The sequence below is a fragment of the Siniperca chuatsi genome, linkage group LG1 (genome assembly GCF_020085105.1).
Source record: "Siniperca chuatsi isolate FFG_IHB_CAS linkage group LG1, ASM2008510v1, whole genome shotgun sequence".
Taxonomy (NCBI): Eukaryota; Metazoa; Chordata; class Actinopteri; order Centrarchiformes; family Sinipercidae; genus Siniperca; species Siniperca chuatsi.
The window spans coordinates 25,828,046-25,844,994 of NC_058042.1; the positions used below are offsets into that span (position 1 = coordinate 25,828,046).

Below are 16,949 nucleotides of genomic sequence, written 5' to 3' on the forward strand. Positions count from 1 at the left end.
CCACAAACAACTTTACACTGAAAAGCTTCATCCGTTACTTCTGGGCGGCCAACACTGGGCAATGCGCAAAATCATGTTAATTTTTTTATTCGACTTTTATTAAGTATTTGTTCCCTGACTTAAAGTTGTCCATAAGCATTCTTACTGTAGAAATGTGACTGCCTTAAACTTTGTCTCCATGCAACATATTTTACATATTATAGTCAGCAGAAAGTGGAGCAGATGAGAAAGTATAGACTTTAATGAGAAACCAGTACACACTAGCTAAGACACTGTTAAGTTTTGTTACTTTTCTTGAGTTTATCATTGGATAGAATGTGCTGCAGAGTTTACTCTTGCTTATTATAATTCCTACTCGTTTGGTGATGAGAAAATGTAATGCCATGTTCTTGTGCCATGTTCTCTTTCAACTCAGTGACTTAAGCATCCAGACGATCTAACAGTTTGTCTACCTGTGCAAAATATTCCCGCTCTCTTTCTACCTTTACCTGAAACCCACCGCGCTCCAAACATCATCTGTATCAAACGTCACCGTGGCAGACTTGAATAGCTCACTGGAAACAAGAATATATCTCCCTCATACCAGGGTGGGGTGGCACACCACACAACAGTAAGATCAACAACAATAACAACAACAAGAGCAGCGTAGGCTCAACACAGCAGACTGCTCATAAAAGGGGGGGTTTGAGTTCCTCTCAGCTCAGCAGAACGGTGCCATCAGCTGTAGCATTTGTCTGTTCTCTCTTCCACCCTCCCTCCTTCCTCCCCTCTTCCTCCCCCTTCCTCTCTTCCTATCCAGAAGACAGGAAGCTGTTTGTGGGAATGCTCGGCAAGCAGCAGAGCGAGGACGACGTCCGGCGGCTGTTCGAGACCTTCGGCCAGATCGAGGAGTGCACCGTCCTGCGAGGGCCTGATGGGGCCAGTAAGGGTCAGAGCCCACACACCTCCCACTCTTTTTTTTCCCTGTCTGTCCCTCTTAATCCCTCCGTCTGTCTGTACGTTTGCTGTCTCTTTCTCTTTCTGCTCTTTACATTTTTAGAACCATGCTTCACCCGCTGTGCACTCACTGACATCATCTGCGATCCACTCTGCTCTTCTGAATAACTCATCCTCCCCTTCAGCTATTCTGTTTTTTACCACCTCTTATGTGTCTCGCTCGCATTTCTTTCATACCTCATTGTCACTGTGCTCCGACACCTCCTTCCTCCCACTTTCCTTTTCTCACTACTTTCTGTATTTCCCTTCCCTTTTTTGTTCTCACTCTACCCCTCCTTCCTCTCTCCTTTTTTCTTTCCTTGCCGAACTTCTTTTTATGTTGTCTCTTCATCACAGCAGCTCCTCTCACCCTGGGCTTCTAACCAACAAATCCATCACACAACACATCGTCTTTCTGCTCACCCCTCTCCTCTTCCTCCTCCTCTTCCTGTTATCTCAAAAGCAGAGGGGTGTAATCATGTTTGTTTCCCACAATCCCGTCATCCCTCCCCAGAGACACCATTGGACGATAATGTCCTACTGTAAAAGCAGCCAGGCTCTGGGTTTTGCTGCTGTCACTCATTGTGCGGCAGATTTGCCTGCATTCAGGAACAGCTTATGCATTCATGTCTGTGGCTGATGTGCTATTTAGTTAGTAGAGCGTGGTCAAATTAAAGATGGCTGTGAAATGTGCGATGCAGGTGGGATTGTTCTGAGAGTGCGGGAGGCTCCCCCATCATCCTTTGATGGGTCTCACAGCCATATTTGAAGCGATAAAGCCAATGATATTGCTCGGAACCTCTAACTTCCTTTCTCTCTGTTGACTGTGATTTATTCTCCTATATGAAGCGTCTGAATGTGTGAAAAGGATGTGTGGCAAGGCAAGGGAGAGGGGTTGATAATGTGCAAGACTTCTGAGTATATCAAAGAGAAAGGCTGGCTATACTGAACCACACGCCTATCTGTGTCAACATCTGTTCCTCTCACTGTTAATCCCGGGTCTATTGCTCTGTCGCCCCACCGGCCCACTACCTCTCTTTCTCACTGGCTTGTTTCCTCTTTTGCTGTCTCTCCCTCCCTTTCCTCTCTTCCTGTCTGCTCAGATGCCTCAAGCTGATTGACAGCACATAAAATGAAATAAGGCCGGTGCTGTTCTGTCAGACAGGAGCTAGTTTTCTCCCTCATTCGCGCTTTCACTCCTTTTCACCCTCCTGCACCCAACACCTCATCTCTTTTTCTTTTTCCTCTCTTCATATGCCGTACGTTTCCTGTGTTGGTATTTGTCTCTATTATCACTGGCTTGATCATTACCTTTTCTTCAAGTTTTCACTGCTATGAAATGGAAAACTGTAGAGCAATGTTAACTATGAATGCTACCACCAGACAAAGGTCTCATATATAGGTATCTGGTCCTATCACTGACTGTGCAACAGTCCCACGCAATCATTATGGGATGTTACGGCAAATTATTTTGCCAGCCGCCTCGCATGGGATGAGGTTCGCGTAATTTGAATGAGACAGACCTTGAAATTGACAGTGCTATCTGTTCCATGATGGAGGCTTTGTCCCCTGTTGATGTAAATTTATGCTACTCAGAGGCTTTTCAGCACCCCTCTTCACCCAATAAAAAGGCCGAGAAGTTTAACATCCATCTCTCTATGGCACTGCTCCTCAAAGTACTTTCAAAGTGCAACACTTGCTGCCAGAGTTGAATAGAGCCCCGTATTGTCAGGAAAAATAGAGAGATGGCTTTTAGGTCTATAATTAAGTTGTGTTATAAATGTCACCCATCCAGCGGGATGGAATTCATGCATACATATTATTACCCCGGGAATTCAAAAGGCAGTGCAGATCCTCTCGCTTGAAAGCAATACAATCTCTCTTTTTCCTTTTTCCCCAACTCATTCTGAGCCATCAAATTCAAAAACTCAAATGTGCACTATAATTTATGAGGCTGTAGCACTTCCAATTCTTTTGAGATGTTGTGCTCTGTGTCCCTTAACTTTTTTTTTCTAGGTCAGGAAAAGCAAGGCTACATCATAGATTTTTTGGTGGAGAAATTTGAGGACATTGTATGTTTGACATGACTTTGCCATTGATGGCGCATGCCAAGCCCTGCAGTTTTGAGTGTCTTTCTGCTTGGCCTGAGCTGCTGGGGTCACTGGGATTCTGGCACAATATCTGATAGCCTGGTTAGGGAACTAACAGCAAGATATGCTGCCTTACAAAACATAAAGGCTTTTGCGAGAACAAACTGCCCCTTATTATTTCAACTACAAAGGTTAAACAGCATTTGTTCCTTCAAAGACAGAGTTGCAGTCAAATGGCACACAGTAAGCTGACGCATTTCAGTTGGACAAATGAAGACCTTTCCTGCCTCTACCCGGAGGGGCATTCAAGTGAAGTAAAAGGGTGCTAGAGTGCTGTGACAGAATCAAAGGCTTCTTTGACTTGTCTGTTTGCCTCTGTAGATCTGTACAGCTTTGAGGACATTTGACAGTACAGAAAACACATGGCCTTTACTACTCACCACATTTCTGCACACAACAACTTAAACTGCTTATCATTCATTGTGTGGCTGGAATGTGGACAGAAAGCCTCAGGTAAAGGTGGAAATTGTCCTCCACTAATTGTGCACATACTGCATGTCTCTCAGTTCAATCTTTTTGATTTTGTCAGGAAATTATTAATTTGTTTGTCTGGGAAGCAAAGCTGACTCCTGAGAAGTAGAAGTGAATGGTTCACTGCCAGATACAGAACATCTCCTGAGCCTACCAATCAGTGTTTGTAATTGAAATGAATCATCACGACTCCTTTGAGAATGTAGAGTGAATAAATGTATATGAACATATGTAACTGTTTTAAATAGGTATCAGCAGTTCTCAAGAAACCAGGGATTGAACTCAGGAAAAGCTTGTCTGGTTCTAAGACACTGGTGCCACTCAATTAATAAAAAGGGGGCAGAATTAATCCATGAGTTTGTTAATTAGGTATCTCTTGACTTAACACATGAGCTACCTGAAGGCAAGGATAAGAATAGGACATAACAGAATACCTTGTGCAGTCTATGGCGGCCATAAAGCTTAGAGAAATAGCTCCTGTTTAATTTAATGGCTTTTGGAAAATTACCACATTTCAGTTCCACTATATTTCAGTACAGTAGCTTTCTCTTTATGTTTTAGTAGTTTAGTGCCTGTCCTTACCTACATACTCATACACTATTTAATCATGTGGTTAGGATATGTAACCTTCAAAAAAATATAGTGTGTGTTATTATTATCTACTTAAATCGTTTTTAACATCATTTGAAATGTTAATGCAATGAGGCTCCAGAACACTGCTGCCAACACCCGTTCCCTTGTCTTCCGGCCAACTTTTTATGTTGACTTTTCCTTTTGTGCATTAACTACACAACAGATTTAAGATAATTGAATGCCCCTTGAGCAAAGCCCCCCATCTGAAATTATATGCGAGCAAAGATTCGGTTAGATGGGCAGATTATAATACTATGCCTTTGTCATCATAATCTCTTTTATGAGTGACTGCACACAAATCACAATGTGTAAATATTAAACAGATTAATAATCACAAACAAGTCAGGATAGTAAATTCCTTGGCTCCATGCTCCAAAGTGGAGGGGGTGGAATTAGAAATGGGCGAGGGACAGGATGTTCCACGCAGCTAATGCCTTCACTACAATTAGACGGATTTATTCAGAGTTATGCGCTGAACACACAAATGGCAGAATATATTTACAAACCAGATAACATGAAAACAATCGTAATCAATGGTGTTTTTCTCCCATATTCAAGGCCATCTCCCTGATGTTGTCCCCTTCCCTTCTATTTCTCTCGTTTTCTGTGTATACAGGCTGTGCCTTTGTCAAGTTCTCCAGCCACGCAGAAGCGCAGGCCGCCATCAACAGCTTACATGGTGGACAGACTATGCCTGTAAGTAACACACTTTGAAACACACTCATAACAAGTGTTGTTCTAACAACATAATTAACTTTAGTGTCAAGTTTATTTTAATGCAGTTGCAAATGTGGACAGTTTTGCAAGGGATGTGATGTCCCTTGAATGTGTATTTATGCCAGCTGTTTTGCCTATGGTCCCAGTTTTATAAAATGTTTGAGGTAGACTGGGGCAAAGTTTACAACAAAGATTGGTGGACTTTTTGATTCTGTTTTCAGCCCTGCCAAGAGACAGACACTAACCAAGTCTTCTTTTAAAGTTTTCGATCCCACATGCATACGCCCACTGGAGGGTGTATGCCTCTTTTTAAAATTCAATACTGAATGTCTTTGTCTTTTTTATGTGTTTGGAAAAACCTCATACATATAAGACAAAAACATACACACAAAAGACACCAGAGTATCTATTATTTATCTATGTATCTATTTCCTTATATCCATGTAGTATGTCTATACAGCTGTATATATATACAGTATATATATATATATATATATATATACACAGTGTAATATATATATGTATATACAGTCACCACAGTGACTCTTCTCAAAGCACATCAACAGTCCACAGTCTCAAATACAATCTCGCTGTGTGTTGTCGCGCACAAAAGATTCCCACAGTCAGCATCCGCCACCTTATAGCGCACAGCTGCATACTCTGTATCTGTCTTTTTACTCAATATCCATTTCCTTCTCCTGCTATTCAGACTACCTTTTCAGCAGACAGACAGAAAGTGTTTACATTCACAGTCTTATAAAGATATGACTACTGTGCACTGCACATGAATCCTTGAATTTGTCCTCAGGAGACATTGTACTGCATATGAAAATATGATGTTATGGTCGTGGAATGATGGACATAATAAGAACTATGTATTATAATTCAAGCATAGTATAAAATTATACCATAGCTATGAGTATGTTCTTAGGTAAATTTCCATTGTTACACACTATACAATGATTAAACAGCACAGAATGCATTTCTATAAAATCTCAGTTTATAATAGAAACAACAAAATTTTAATTGGAACAATTAGCCAATACTTACTATTTAGTACAATTACCCATTCTTAAAATTTAATTACAGGGGTTATGGTTGCATTCCACATTGAATTTCCACTTGCTTATTGTATAGTGATAGTTAAGGGGGGAAAAGACTCCAAAACAAACTCACAGATAGCCTTAGGCTTATCTGGTTCTTATGGCTATAGCTAATGTTAGCTAACAATTGCCCTACTTACATGTCCAGATGAAATAGAGCATCCCATTGGAAAACTTTTTCTAGCCACCTGTTGACTGTAAGTTCAATATTCACTGGCATTTTAGTCCTGGTTTGGTCCACCAACTGTTACTGAATGAATCATACTGAGTGATGTTAAACAATTGACTAAATACAAGTGCATAACAGTCGCTTTAAGGAAACTTGTAATTATTTAATGTGTGTAGGTTTTCAGGCAGGTTGTTCAAAATCTAGCTCTCAGTTGATTGAGTAGGCTGTGATAAGCCCATAGGAAGCTGCCACAAGACCTCTGGATGCAACTTTGATAATATGGAAGTCTCTAATAAAAGTGATGCAGTTGAGGAAAATTAACTTCTGAAAATGACAATCAGTGTAAAAGTGCAAAACAGGATACTTTTGTACAAGTGGGAGACAGGAGCAAGACATAATTTTTGTGCTATGTTCTAAACAAGAACAAACTAAAGCAAGGATGACTATTTTCTGATTACTTATGGATTAAAATGTTTCTTATTGCATGGGGAAATAGTCCTCTGTCAAAAGTTAATACTTTGAACAGCTCTCTTGAAAACTGAAATTAGAGTGAAAATAGTGGCACTGGAAGACAGTGTGTCATCTTCACGGTGGAGCAATTTAATTGAGGTAGTAGGCTAAAAAATATTATTTCAGAATTGGTGTAATTAACTTTTGACACATTATATGCTGTTTAGGCAATTTATGAGAATGACTAGACAGGTAGTGTTAGAATTCCGCACACGTAGATTTAAATGTGTGTCATCAGCATAACTGTGAAACTTTTTTTTCTTTTGATATGTCCAAGTATGCCCATGCATGACTATTGTAAATGTCAAAAAAATGACTGAAAACCAAGTACCTCAATTCTACTGAGGATAAGGATGAAGGGTGGATATTGTTGTAAAATATTTTCTAAGGAAGGAGTAGAACCGGATAAAAACTTTTTCTGAGACCAACTGCATGTTTAAAAAATACATTAAACGAGTGACCAGAGTACTATAGATAATAGATAATGTGCAGGCAGCTGAACATTTTGTAATACGGGAGGAAACCGGTAAAGGGCTTCATACAAGTCACAGCCTCTTCCAGCAACATGGGAAAAATGACTTAAAAACAGCTCATCACAGCCAAATTATTAACAGTGACAGTTTGGCCCCTGTAAGGGGGTAGTTTTTGTTAAAGAATATTAAACATTTAAAACACTTGAAAATACTTATCAAGGGAGGCTTCATTACAGTGACTAGAAGGGAGGTTAACAAGTAAATCAATAATATTGAAAAGCACCCTAGAGTTAGGATGGATCTTCAAAATGAGGTCAGATTAATAAGCCACTTTTGCTTCCTTAACTGCTTCCTGATATTTCAGCATTAAGTCCTTCATAATATTGTGGGACACTTGCAGTTTATCAGCCTCCCATTAACTTTCGGCTTTTCTACATTTATTCTTCATAGCCTGGGTATCATCTACCCAAGACCAGGGTATTTATCTTGATATGTTGTGAAATAATGTTAAGCTGTAAATACTAGTTATATTGCTGCTCAGCCCAATTGCAAATCAGATTGCACTTCATTCGTTTTACAGACATAGAACACATATACTCATGGCTCTGGTGATGACACACATGACCATTACACAGTATCACACAGCATGTTGACATATAATACAAGGACAAGACCTCACATGCAATACAAGAGCATGGTGCAAGAATCACTATTTGCACTATACAATAGAAAGCAGTTTAGCTATACAAGGAATTGTGGAGAGTACTGGAGGTAATGGTGTGTTGGTCCAGTTTCATATACAGTAGTTAGGAGCTGCATGACGTAGCATTAGTAGGTGTTGATTTGTTTCGTTGAAGAATGAGGCCACCAAACCTGTAACTCTTGTCAAGTTGCAGTTAATTACGATTTGGATATACTTCTGTCGGGCTTGAACAAGGCCACCAAAAAGGCTTAAGTAAAAGAAATGATGAATTACAAAGCATCTCCCTGCCAGTGCTGGGTGTGTGTTGAGTACTGCACAGCTGGACACACACATGAGCACACACTCTTTCTGGCAGACATCCGCACCTTCACACACTTCACTGATGTTCTGCAATAAATATTTACAGACACTTCCTGGCAGCCAGATAGTGTCCTGGAAGCCAGATGTAATTTACACATCTTTTTGATGCCGCCTCATTTTGCATTACATTGAAGTAGTGAGGGAGGGAAATAAGTGGTAGAGTCAGTGTAACTTTGTGTGTGGTTGTTGTGCTTAGCAGAGACCAAACTTTTTGGCATGTAAACCACAAGGGTCAAAATTTAATAAGCAGTGGGCCATGAGCCAAATAATAATCATGTTGCACACTGATCATGCACAATTATGACAGGCCTCTTACTGAAATTTGATTATAATCAAGATATTTACCTTCTACTCAAAATATCTTGTTGACTCAATCAACAGAATATGTCTACATCCAGAAGATTTACATAATTGGACTCCTCTGGGGCTGTTTTTTTGCTTTCTTGTACAGATCAAAATTTGGCTTGTGTGGACTACTTTTACGCACTTTGTCTTGCTGTAGCCCAGGCACAGTTGCATTAAGTTGGGCCACTGAGCCACCTGAGGTCTGCTGCAGATGAACTGTCCGAGGCAACATATGGAGCCCTAAACAGACCTGGGGCGGATCAAGAGCCATCAAAAAGTTCATTAATAATCTATATTATCCATATCGCTCTCCCTCTATCCCTGCACCTGTTATATTCCTCTCCCCAAATCCAACTTCCTCTCAGATTAATAGGCAAGGTGGTCATTAGTATCCAACTAAGGCTTTGGTACCAATGGGGGATGCAGTTAATTTGGATAATATCACTGCCACATGTCGTCAACAACAGACTAACAGGAGGCAGGATTCAGAGAGTGGGCTGCTCAGCTCACTGCCTGCTGCCAGCTGTGAGGTCTGGATGAACCTTGAACAAAGAGTTGTCTCTCACTCTCTCTCTGTCTCTCTCTCCCTCTTAATGTTCTCTCTGCAGCATCTGTGTTACCTGGCACACACACATGCCATAAATAATACCTGCACCAAAATACGCTGGCCCAAAATGAAAGGCTTTAATGAAGCTTAAGGGCAAGGGATGCCACGGAAGGGCATGCGCTGATAGATCGGGTCATAGCTTTAATTGATGTTTATTGCAGATTGCAGGTGCTTCCAAAATTAACTTAAAAGGTGATTGGGCACAGAACAGGCGCTCTCATCGGTTCAGCTGTTGAACTACAGTAAGGCTGCAGAGGCGCAGGTGGCAAAACTTCAAATGACAGAGCCGGGGGCAGGCAGACAACACCCAGCAAATTGCAGACATTGTCATGTTCAGTGTCACAGCGTGGCTGACAGGGTCTGTGGAGCACACCAGTGTTGGCAGCAACAAGATCGTGCATGTGTGTGATACTATAGTTCTGGATTAATGAGAGATAAGACCAAGCCAGAGAGCATTGTCACTGTTTTCAGCAATTCATCAAACGCCACATGAAACTTTTGTAGCATCTCGGCAGGCTTGTAGCTAACATACTGCATGGAGTTTTGTGGTTTTGCACTCCTCACATATTGTAGTGAAAACTGTTATTTACAAAATGTAGTATACACACCAAGTGAAAATACCATTATGAATGACATTGTTCTTCTTCTGTGTCTTTTGGCTTGATGCAGTGTGCTCGGCAGCTGTAGCAGTATGTGGTGGCCAGCAAGGCCAGACCAAGACAGCATCATCCAGTGCTAATGAGAGACAGTCCTCCCATGAGGCTAGCAGAAATGTAGCAGGGTTCAGAGAGTTGAATATGAAGCCCACAGGGGGTTCATCCAATTACCAAATAAACTTGTTACGGTGTATTCAATTAATTTCTTACAGATTCTCGATTAACACTTTTAGAGTCTATAAGTCTGTAGAAACCTGAGACAACTTTGGAAGTTTAATTTGTCATTTAAAGGTAACTGTTACATGTTTGCTGAATGGGGGAGAAAGAAGGTTCTTAGCATATTAGTTGTCAATATGCTTTTTGAAATGACAGTTTTTACTTCAGTAAGTAAGTCTTTATATATTGCAGTAAGCCTCTGTAGAGGATGGAAGATGAGTGTCTGTTTACCTGTTGATACACACTTAACACCAGTGTCTTTGTATCACTGTAATGCAGAGATAAAAGCAAAATGCCATTTCACTGGTGTAGCTGAGTTCTAATCCCTCAATTACCGTTGTGTATTTTTCCATCTACACATTTTGTGGGCTATACAAAATCCAATATGGGAGATTTTCACAAGTCAAGTGTGTTGTTCAAAAAATTAGATTAGTTTTTGAACCCATGACAAATTCCTTAGTTGTACCTGTCAAAAGTGAAGGCTCCCTGTTGGCCCTTATCAAATTCAGCAAATTCATTTTCTCTCCAGGTATAGGAGTCATGCTGGTGGAGGTTATTATTCTGTTTGTTTGTCAGCTTGTGATTTTCTGCTACCAGTGAGGAGTGGCTGCTTTGCATCCAGTGCCTGTTGTCTGCTGCCACCTGTTCCTTCATTACCTGGCCACATATTACTCTTTCTTTATATGGACAGAAATTCTTGATCCGTGAGGGGGATCACACTCTGAAATCTGCTTTCTGATTAGGCCTTGGATCTAGTCAGAATACATCCGCTTGGGATGTGAGGATATGAAATTCTCCTTTTCAGGGGTGAGGATAAGAGAACATTCTATTTTTTATTTTAGAGGGGATATTTTGGCTTTCATGCTATGAAAGTCAGAAATGCTAGGCTCTGACATGAGTGGCAGTGCTGACAACACCTGCAGAGGCTGTTGTAGTGCTTTAGTGTTTCTGCCAAGTCTGTTCAGTGTAGACATTGCAGACTGGGTCTCCTCCCGTACTGTTGTCTACAGCAGAGCACTCTGTGGGGAGAAGCCAAGCCAGGCCAGCCAGACTCTTGAGTCATGGTGCAGTGAGTACAGGCAGCCTCAGGCTTTCACAGTCCCGATGCTCACAATGCATTCTTCATGAGGTATTAAATGAATGTAAGAATACACAGATACACAAAGCAGAAAATGAATGTGATCTAAATGCCAGGCCCAAAAGACTTGAGCAACAATGCTGCAGGAAGATGTTTGCTCAGTGCCAGCCTCATCAAATGCAACAACCTAGTCCCTTTAACTGGCCCACAAAGTTGAGAAAGAACTGAAAAGGGTCAGGAGGTGGGATAAAATGAAATTAGAAAGGGAAAAACTGTGCCGTTAACGGCGCCATGTCGGAGTATTGATTTAACTAATTGAAATGGCATCGAGGGAGAAACACCAGATGGGTCTCCTCTGGCCTGAGGTGGGGTGCTGGCTGGCTCTGATAGGATCCCATCTGAGACGCACTGTCCCTGGGGTCCATGCTGATGCCTTCCCTTAATCCCCAGCCTCTTTCTCACAGTTGTCTACAGCCAACACCTTCTCTTGGTTGTGTTAATAGAATGTTTGTAAGACACTTTTCACAAGGGGTAGTCGAATAGCTTACCTATAAGCAACTGAACAAGAAGTTGCTTTTTTTTTATATTTAGAAAATGCATATTTGTCTTTTTTATAAAGAGAAAAATTAAGAACAAAAACAGTAGCTTAGGGAAGGATAAGGCTCAAGAAAATGGTGACTGATGTTAGGGTGATGTAGAAAAAAATATACAAAATATTATGTAGATATTTTGTAAGGTGTGTTGCAACCAACCACAAAGCATGAGACCATCCTGGCAAACTGCCATCTCAATGCCACTATCACTTAGCTGTTCCTGTTTAAAATTTCATGATGCGCTTACAAAAATAGGACACACTTTTTGTATGAATAACTATGAAATAGCATGAATTAAGGCTGCACAACAGTAAGACTGAGACTGTGTTCAGTGGCTGAATACACACTCTTTAACTGTGCAGTTGCAATATTCAGCTTCACAGGGCATACCTTTATTTGTTTCTATAATTTTCTGTTTGGATAGTTCTGCTTTAGTAATGTGCCTTCTATAAGTAGGACTCAAGCTTGAACTTGGACCTGAAGAGCAACTTGGTCTAATGCTGTCAACTTCAATTTCTTATACAGAGTCACATAAACTCATGCACAAGAAACAGGTTAATGCATCATCACTCGCACTGGTCAGCCTCATCTTTCTCTGTGTCCCCTGCAGTTCACTCACATTTCCGACTTCTACAACCAAAAGAAAATATAGAAATCCAAATCAAAGTCTGAATTTGTACTAACCCTGTCAGGATGAGACATTTTGTGTAAGATGAATCCAAGTTGTGATTATGGAGTCCTTTACTCCCCGTGTCTTTGCTTTTATGATCTTACTAATCATATCCTGACTGCCCCCTGGCTGCCTGTGTCCTTCTGTCCTGGTGGTGCTCCGTGCTCTTTCCCAGCATGCACTGCCTGTAATTAAATAGGAGCCTGGTTCTCTTGACAGTGTCTGTGGCTGCTTTCTCTGCCTTGTAGCCTCCTCTCTCTCTCTCTCTCTCTCTCTCTCTCTCTCTCTCTCTCTCTCTCTGTCTGTATCTATCTTTCTGTCTTCCACTCACACAGAGACACTCTCCCTCCCTCTCTCCTTGCCTGGATGTCACATGAGGAACTGACTCTGGTCTCTGTCTCTCAAATGATTTAATTGGATGCAAACTCAGGAGCAAGGACATCAATACGAAACTATATCTGCCATAAGGCAGAGCCATTAGTCAATACTTCGCCCTCCACATGCCGAAGGCTTTTGTCAGAACTAATTACCCAGTACTGTATTCAGTGGAGCTTTACCAGTGGGCGACTGGGACTCCTGTGGGATCTGGTTAGGATCACAGTTCACTCCCAGTGTATACAGTGGAGTTGGAAAGTTCACAAAAGCAAATATCACTCACTATTCTCTTCCATTTAACGCTGACAGATAAATGACTGCAGTCATGAGAGTTGCACATTCACTTCTTTGGCTTAGAGATATTAGGTCTGCAATGTTAGGGACACTGGACATCAGATGACAGAATTGAATGACATGCTCACCACTGATTCTACTTTGGTGAGAACTGACATGTCGTGTTTTTAATAAAACAAGGTTGATACACTGATGCAGATCAGCCCTACATCTTTTTATTATGGAGCCAACATTTTGCTGTAGGTCATTTCCTAAGGGAAACACACACATTGTGAGCTATTTTCAACCACACAATAAAAGATGCAAATATAATGCATGCATTCGGCAACCTTGTTTCTAAATGGCCTATATTTAAGTTTTGGTCAGATTGATAGTGTTCAGTAGGTTCATATACTGTATCTGCACACTTCCAGTTAAAACATCACATATTAACTAGAGCAATAGACTTGTCAGGCATATGTAGCAATGTCAGTCAGTGACATCAGTATTGATGAGATGAGCATTTTCAGTATGGCCAAAGCTTGCCGTTGGCAGTTTTTGGAAATTCATATTAGCTTTCCAAACTGATGTAGTTACAGAATATGTGTTATTGCCTTGTTGTCCTCCTTTAGTTTTTCTCAGTGAATAACTATCTATTCACTCTAAGGATGTTCACACAGACAGTTTTGGCTAACAAACACCAGCTCATTAGCCGGTTGGCCAGCTGAAGTGGCAGGTGCAATCTGCAAAACGCTGCTGATTGAAAGTAACCATGGTAGTTGCAAAAGTTGGTATTATTAGTTGTTCTACTTTGTTGAAACTGTGACAGTCCAAAAGACTTTTTCTACTTATATTTAGATTCATTTTTTTTTTGCTTGTTTTTTTAATGTTTATTTGCTTTTGTTAATCTCCAGGCAGCCATTAAAAAGCATGATAATAAACTGCAAAGTGTCTTTCTATGAAGACACACCTCAAAAGTGGAAATTGAAAAACTGGACCTATCTACAAAACGTAGTATAAATATGGAAGTTTAGTTGCATATTTAACTAAGCTTGTAAATATACGTGTCCCTCCAGGGTGCCTCGTCCAGTCTTGTGGTCAAGTTTGCAGACACTGATAAGGAGAGGACCCTGCGCAGGATGCACCAGATGGCAGGCCAGCTCGGCATCTTCAGTCCCATGACCATCCAGTTTGGGGCCTATGGCGCCTACTCTCATGCTGTAAGTCTCAGCCCGGCGGGGGAGGAGACGGTGAGCTTTAAAAGAGAAAACTATTGTGATTTGAGGTTTGAACTCACTATCTCTCCCACTAGGCATGTGACACTTCCAGCGAACAAATGATTCACGCTATTAAATGGCTATTAGAGTCCAACTTTACAAAGGCTTTACAGAAAATGATGCACTGCTTTTTATATTGTGTCTTTTTTCCCTTCATTGGTCCAAGGAAGCTGCTTATCATGTATGCTCAGCACTACACTGTTTTACTTTCATACAGTTGTAAGCATCCATTTCATATTCACTTTCCATTCCCACATTTCCTGACTTGGTCTGTGAATTTAAACTGCCAACCCAAGCTTGCCTCTTTAACATTTCATCTACTTATACATACGTCTTTATACTCAGACAGAGGTGCATGTCATTGCCAAGAACCCACACCCACTCACCCCCTACCCCTTTCCCTTCCAGCCGCAACCCCCCCACCCACGACCCCCATTTCATATTCACACATGAAAGTCACAGCCTGGGTTAGGAGTCTGTGAGATTTTGCACTCACACAGTAGCTAACAACTCACCCTGACAGGTGAGAATCGCCCACTCACGCACAATCTCTCCACTAACTTTGCCACCACAGCCCCCATTTTCTCTCACACACATATATATATATATATATATAGTACATATAGATATACATAGTCTCCAGCTCATCGCATAGCCTTTATATTGTGTCAGTATAATGAGCACAGTAGCTGGGAAGCAACGCTGCAGGGCAACACAAGACCACACTGTTCAAGAACAAGGCATGGGCCAAGCAAACAGAGATGTGAGAGTAAACATGCTCTGGTCCTGCGGCTATTTCACCCTCCTTTCCTTTTCTGTCCTTCCCTCCATCCCTCCATCCCTCCCGCCATTCGCCTCTCTCCCCACTGCTCTTTAATCCAACAGCAGATGATGCAACAGCAAGCAGCCCTGATGGCAGCAACACAAGGGTCCTACCTGAACCCCATGGCAGCCATCGCTGCCGCGCAAATGCAGCAAATGGCAGCTTTCAATGTCAACGGCCTGGTGGCTACTCCCATGACACCGTCCTCAGGTATACACTAATAGGCACACGCATGCACTAACTGGCATGGGTGCACATGCAAACACACACACACACACACACACACACGCACACACATGCAGGGCTTCTCTCAATTTCTCACTGCTGCCCTGGAACATTTTCATCATTAGCAAGAATTATAGAAGCAGTAGTAATATATTCATTCAAGGCCTTTCTGCTTTTGCCCTTGTTACATTTTTTAAGATGTAGGCTCCATTTTCAGAAGAAGCACACATTGCCAGTGTTGAATTAATAGAAGCAGAGCCTTATATTGAGTGAGGCATGATGGGAGAAGATGTATAGCATTCCTTGACACTCATTGGCAGCCACATTATAGTCTCTCTCTCTCTCTCCTCCTCTCTCTCATTATCTCTCTCTCTCTCTGTCTCTCTCTCTCTCTCTGTTGCTCTCTCCCTCTGTGTCTCTGTGACAGTGTGTGTTTTCTGGGAACACCGCCAATCCAATGACTTTGGATGCAGAGTCCTTGGCTTATACAATATAAGAGCAAAGATTTGTGTGAGATAATCCTGGACCCCAGTCTGAACTATCTTTTTGGCCCTTGTCATGAGGAGCTTTGATGGCTCGACACTAAGTAGGCAGGCTGCCTGAAGGCAGGGTCATTGCAAATGTATTAAATAAAGTGGCCTGACGCCGTAACTGGCATTTGTAATCCACAAGTCCTACATATACCAGGTAATGCCTATCAAACATAATCCTACATGACTTAAATGTCCTTCACCTGGATTAGAAAAATAATAAAAATCCATCTGCACAAAAGGGCACTGACAAGGTGACAGACTTGGAATATCACCACAAGGAGGAAAGGCAGTTAACACACTTTTACCACTACCTTTTGTACCTTCAAAAGTAGAATCATGTACCCCAAATGACAAAAATATACATTTAAACAATGGTATAATAATGAGGAAATCAAGGTGCTACCTTTATTTTGTTCTATTACAGTGGTGAATGAGTGCTTTTCCCCCTGCACCACCCTTACATCTTAATCTGTGTGCTACCTTGACTGATTTTAGAAACTGTACCTTTTGTTCATGCTGAATTGGTACCAATTTCTCCCATACTACACTTCATGGTGGGTCAAAGGGTACACATTTATGCTAATGAGGGCTGATTATGTGCCTGTTATACAGTAGAACATTTGTAAGAAAATGTAAATTTCAGAACAAAAATATAATATATACTAGCATGTAAAGCATGCACCCTGCAGTTTCCATAATTACTCTGTATATATTTGCAGGCACCAGCACACCCCCGGGCATCTCTGCCACAGCCGTGCCCAGCATAGCTGCCCCTATCGGGGTCAACGGATTCAGTGCCCTCCCGCCTCAAAGCAACGGGCAGCCCACCTCTGAGCCCATCTACACCAATGGTATTCACCCATACCCAGGTGAGCTAATCAAGGTCTACATAAAAGAAACATGATATATATTTGTAACATCTACTGTCATGAGACTGTTGTTCTGACCCTGACACATCTGATTAGCTGCTTGTACTGATGTTGATCTATGAATGTTTGATTATTCTAGAGTTGC

At 41.4% G+C, this 16,949-nt stretch overlaps 1 protein-coding gene across 11 annotated transcripts in view; it reads left to right on the plus strand.

Moving 5' to 3' along the window:
• The window catches only part of celf6 (CUGBP Elav-like family member 6), a 142,124-nt gene that overhangs the window by 101,686 nt on the left and 23,489 nt on the right, over positions 1-16,949 (plus strand). For 3 of the 11 annotated variants that reach the window (XR_006378024.1, XM_044196171.1, XM_044196142.1), the window contains exons 4-8: positions 800-928; positions 4,846-4,925; positions 14,154-14,327; positions 15,240-15,387; positions 16,655-16,804. Coding sequence is in view for 10 of the 11 variants with exons in the window: in XM_044196171.1 (XP_044052106.1) it covers positions 800-928; positions 4,846-4,925; positions 14,154-14,327; positions 15,240-15,387; positions 16,655-16,804 (681 nt within the window). In the remaining variant the exon portion in view is untranslated. The remainder of the gene's footprint in view (positions 1-799; positions 929-4,845; positions 4,926-14,153; positions 14,328-15,239; positions 15,388-16,654; positions 16,805-16,949) is intronic. The other 8 variants (XM_044196216.1, XM_044196188.1, XM_044196152.1 and 5 more) reach the window with 7 other exon arrangements.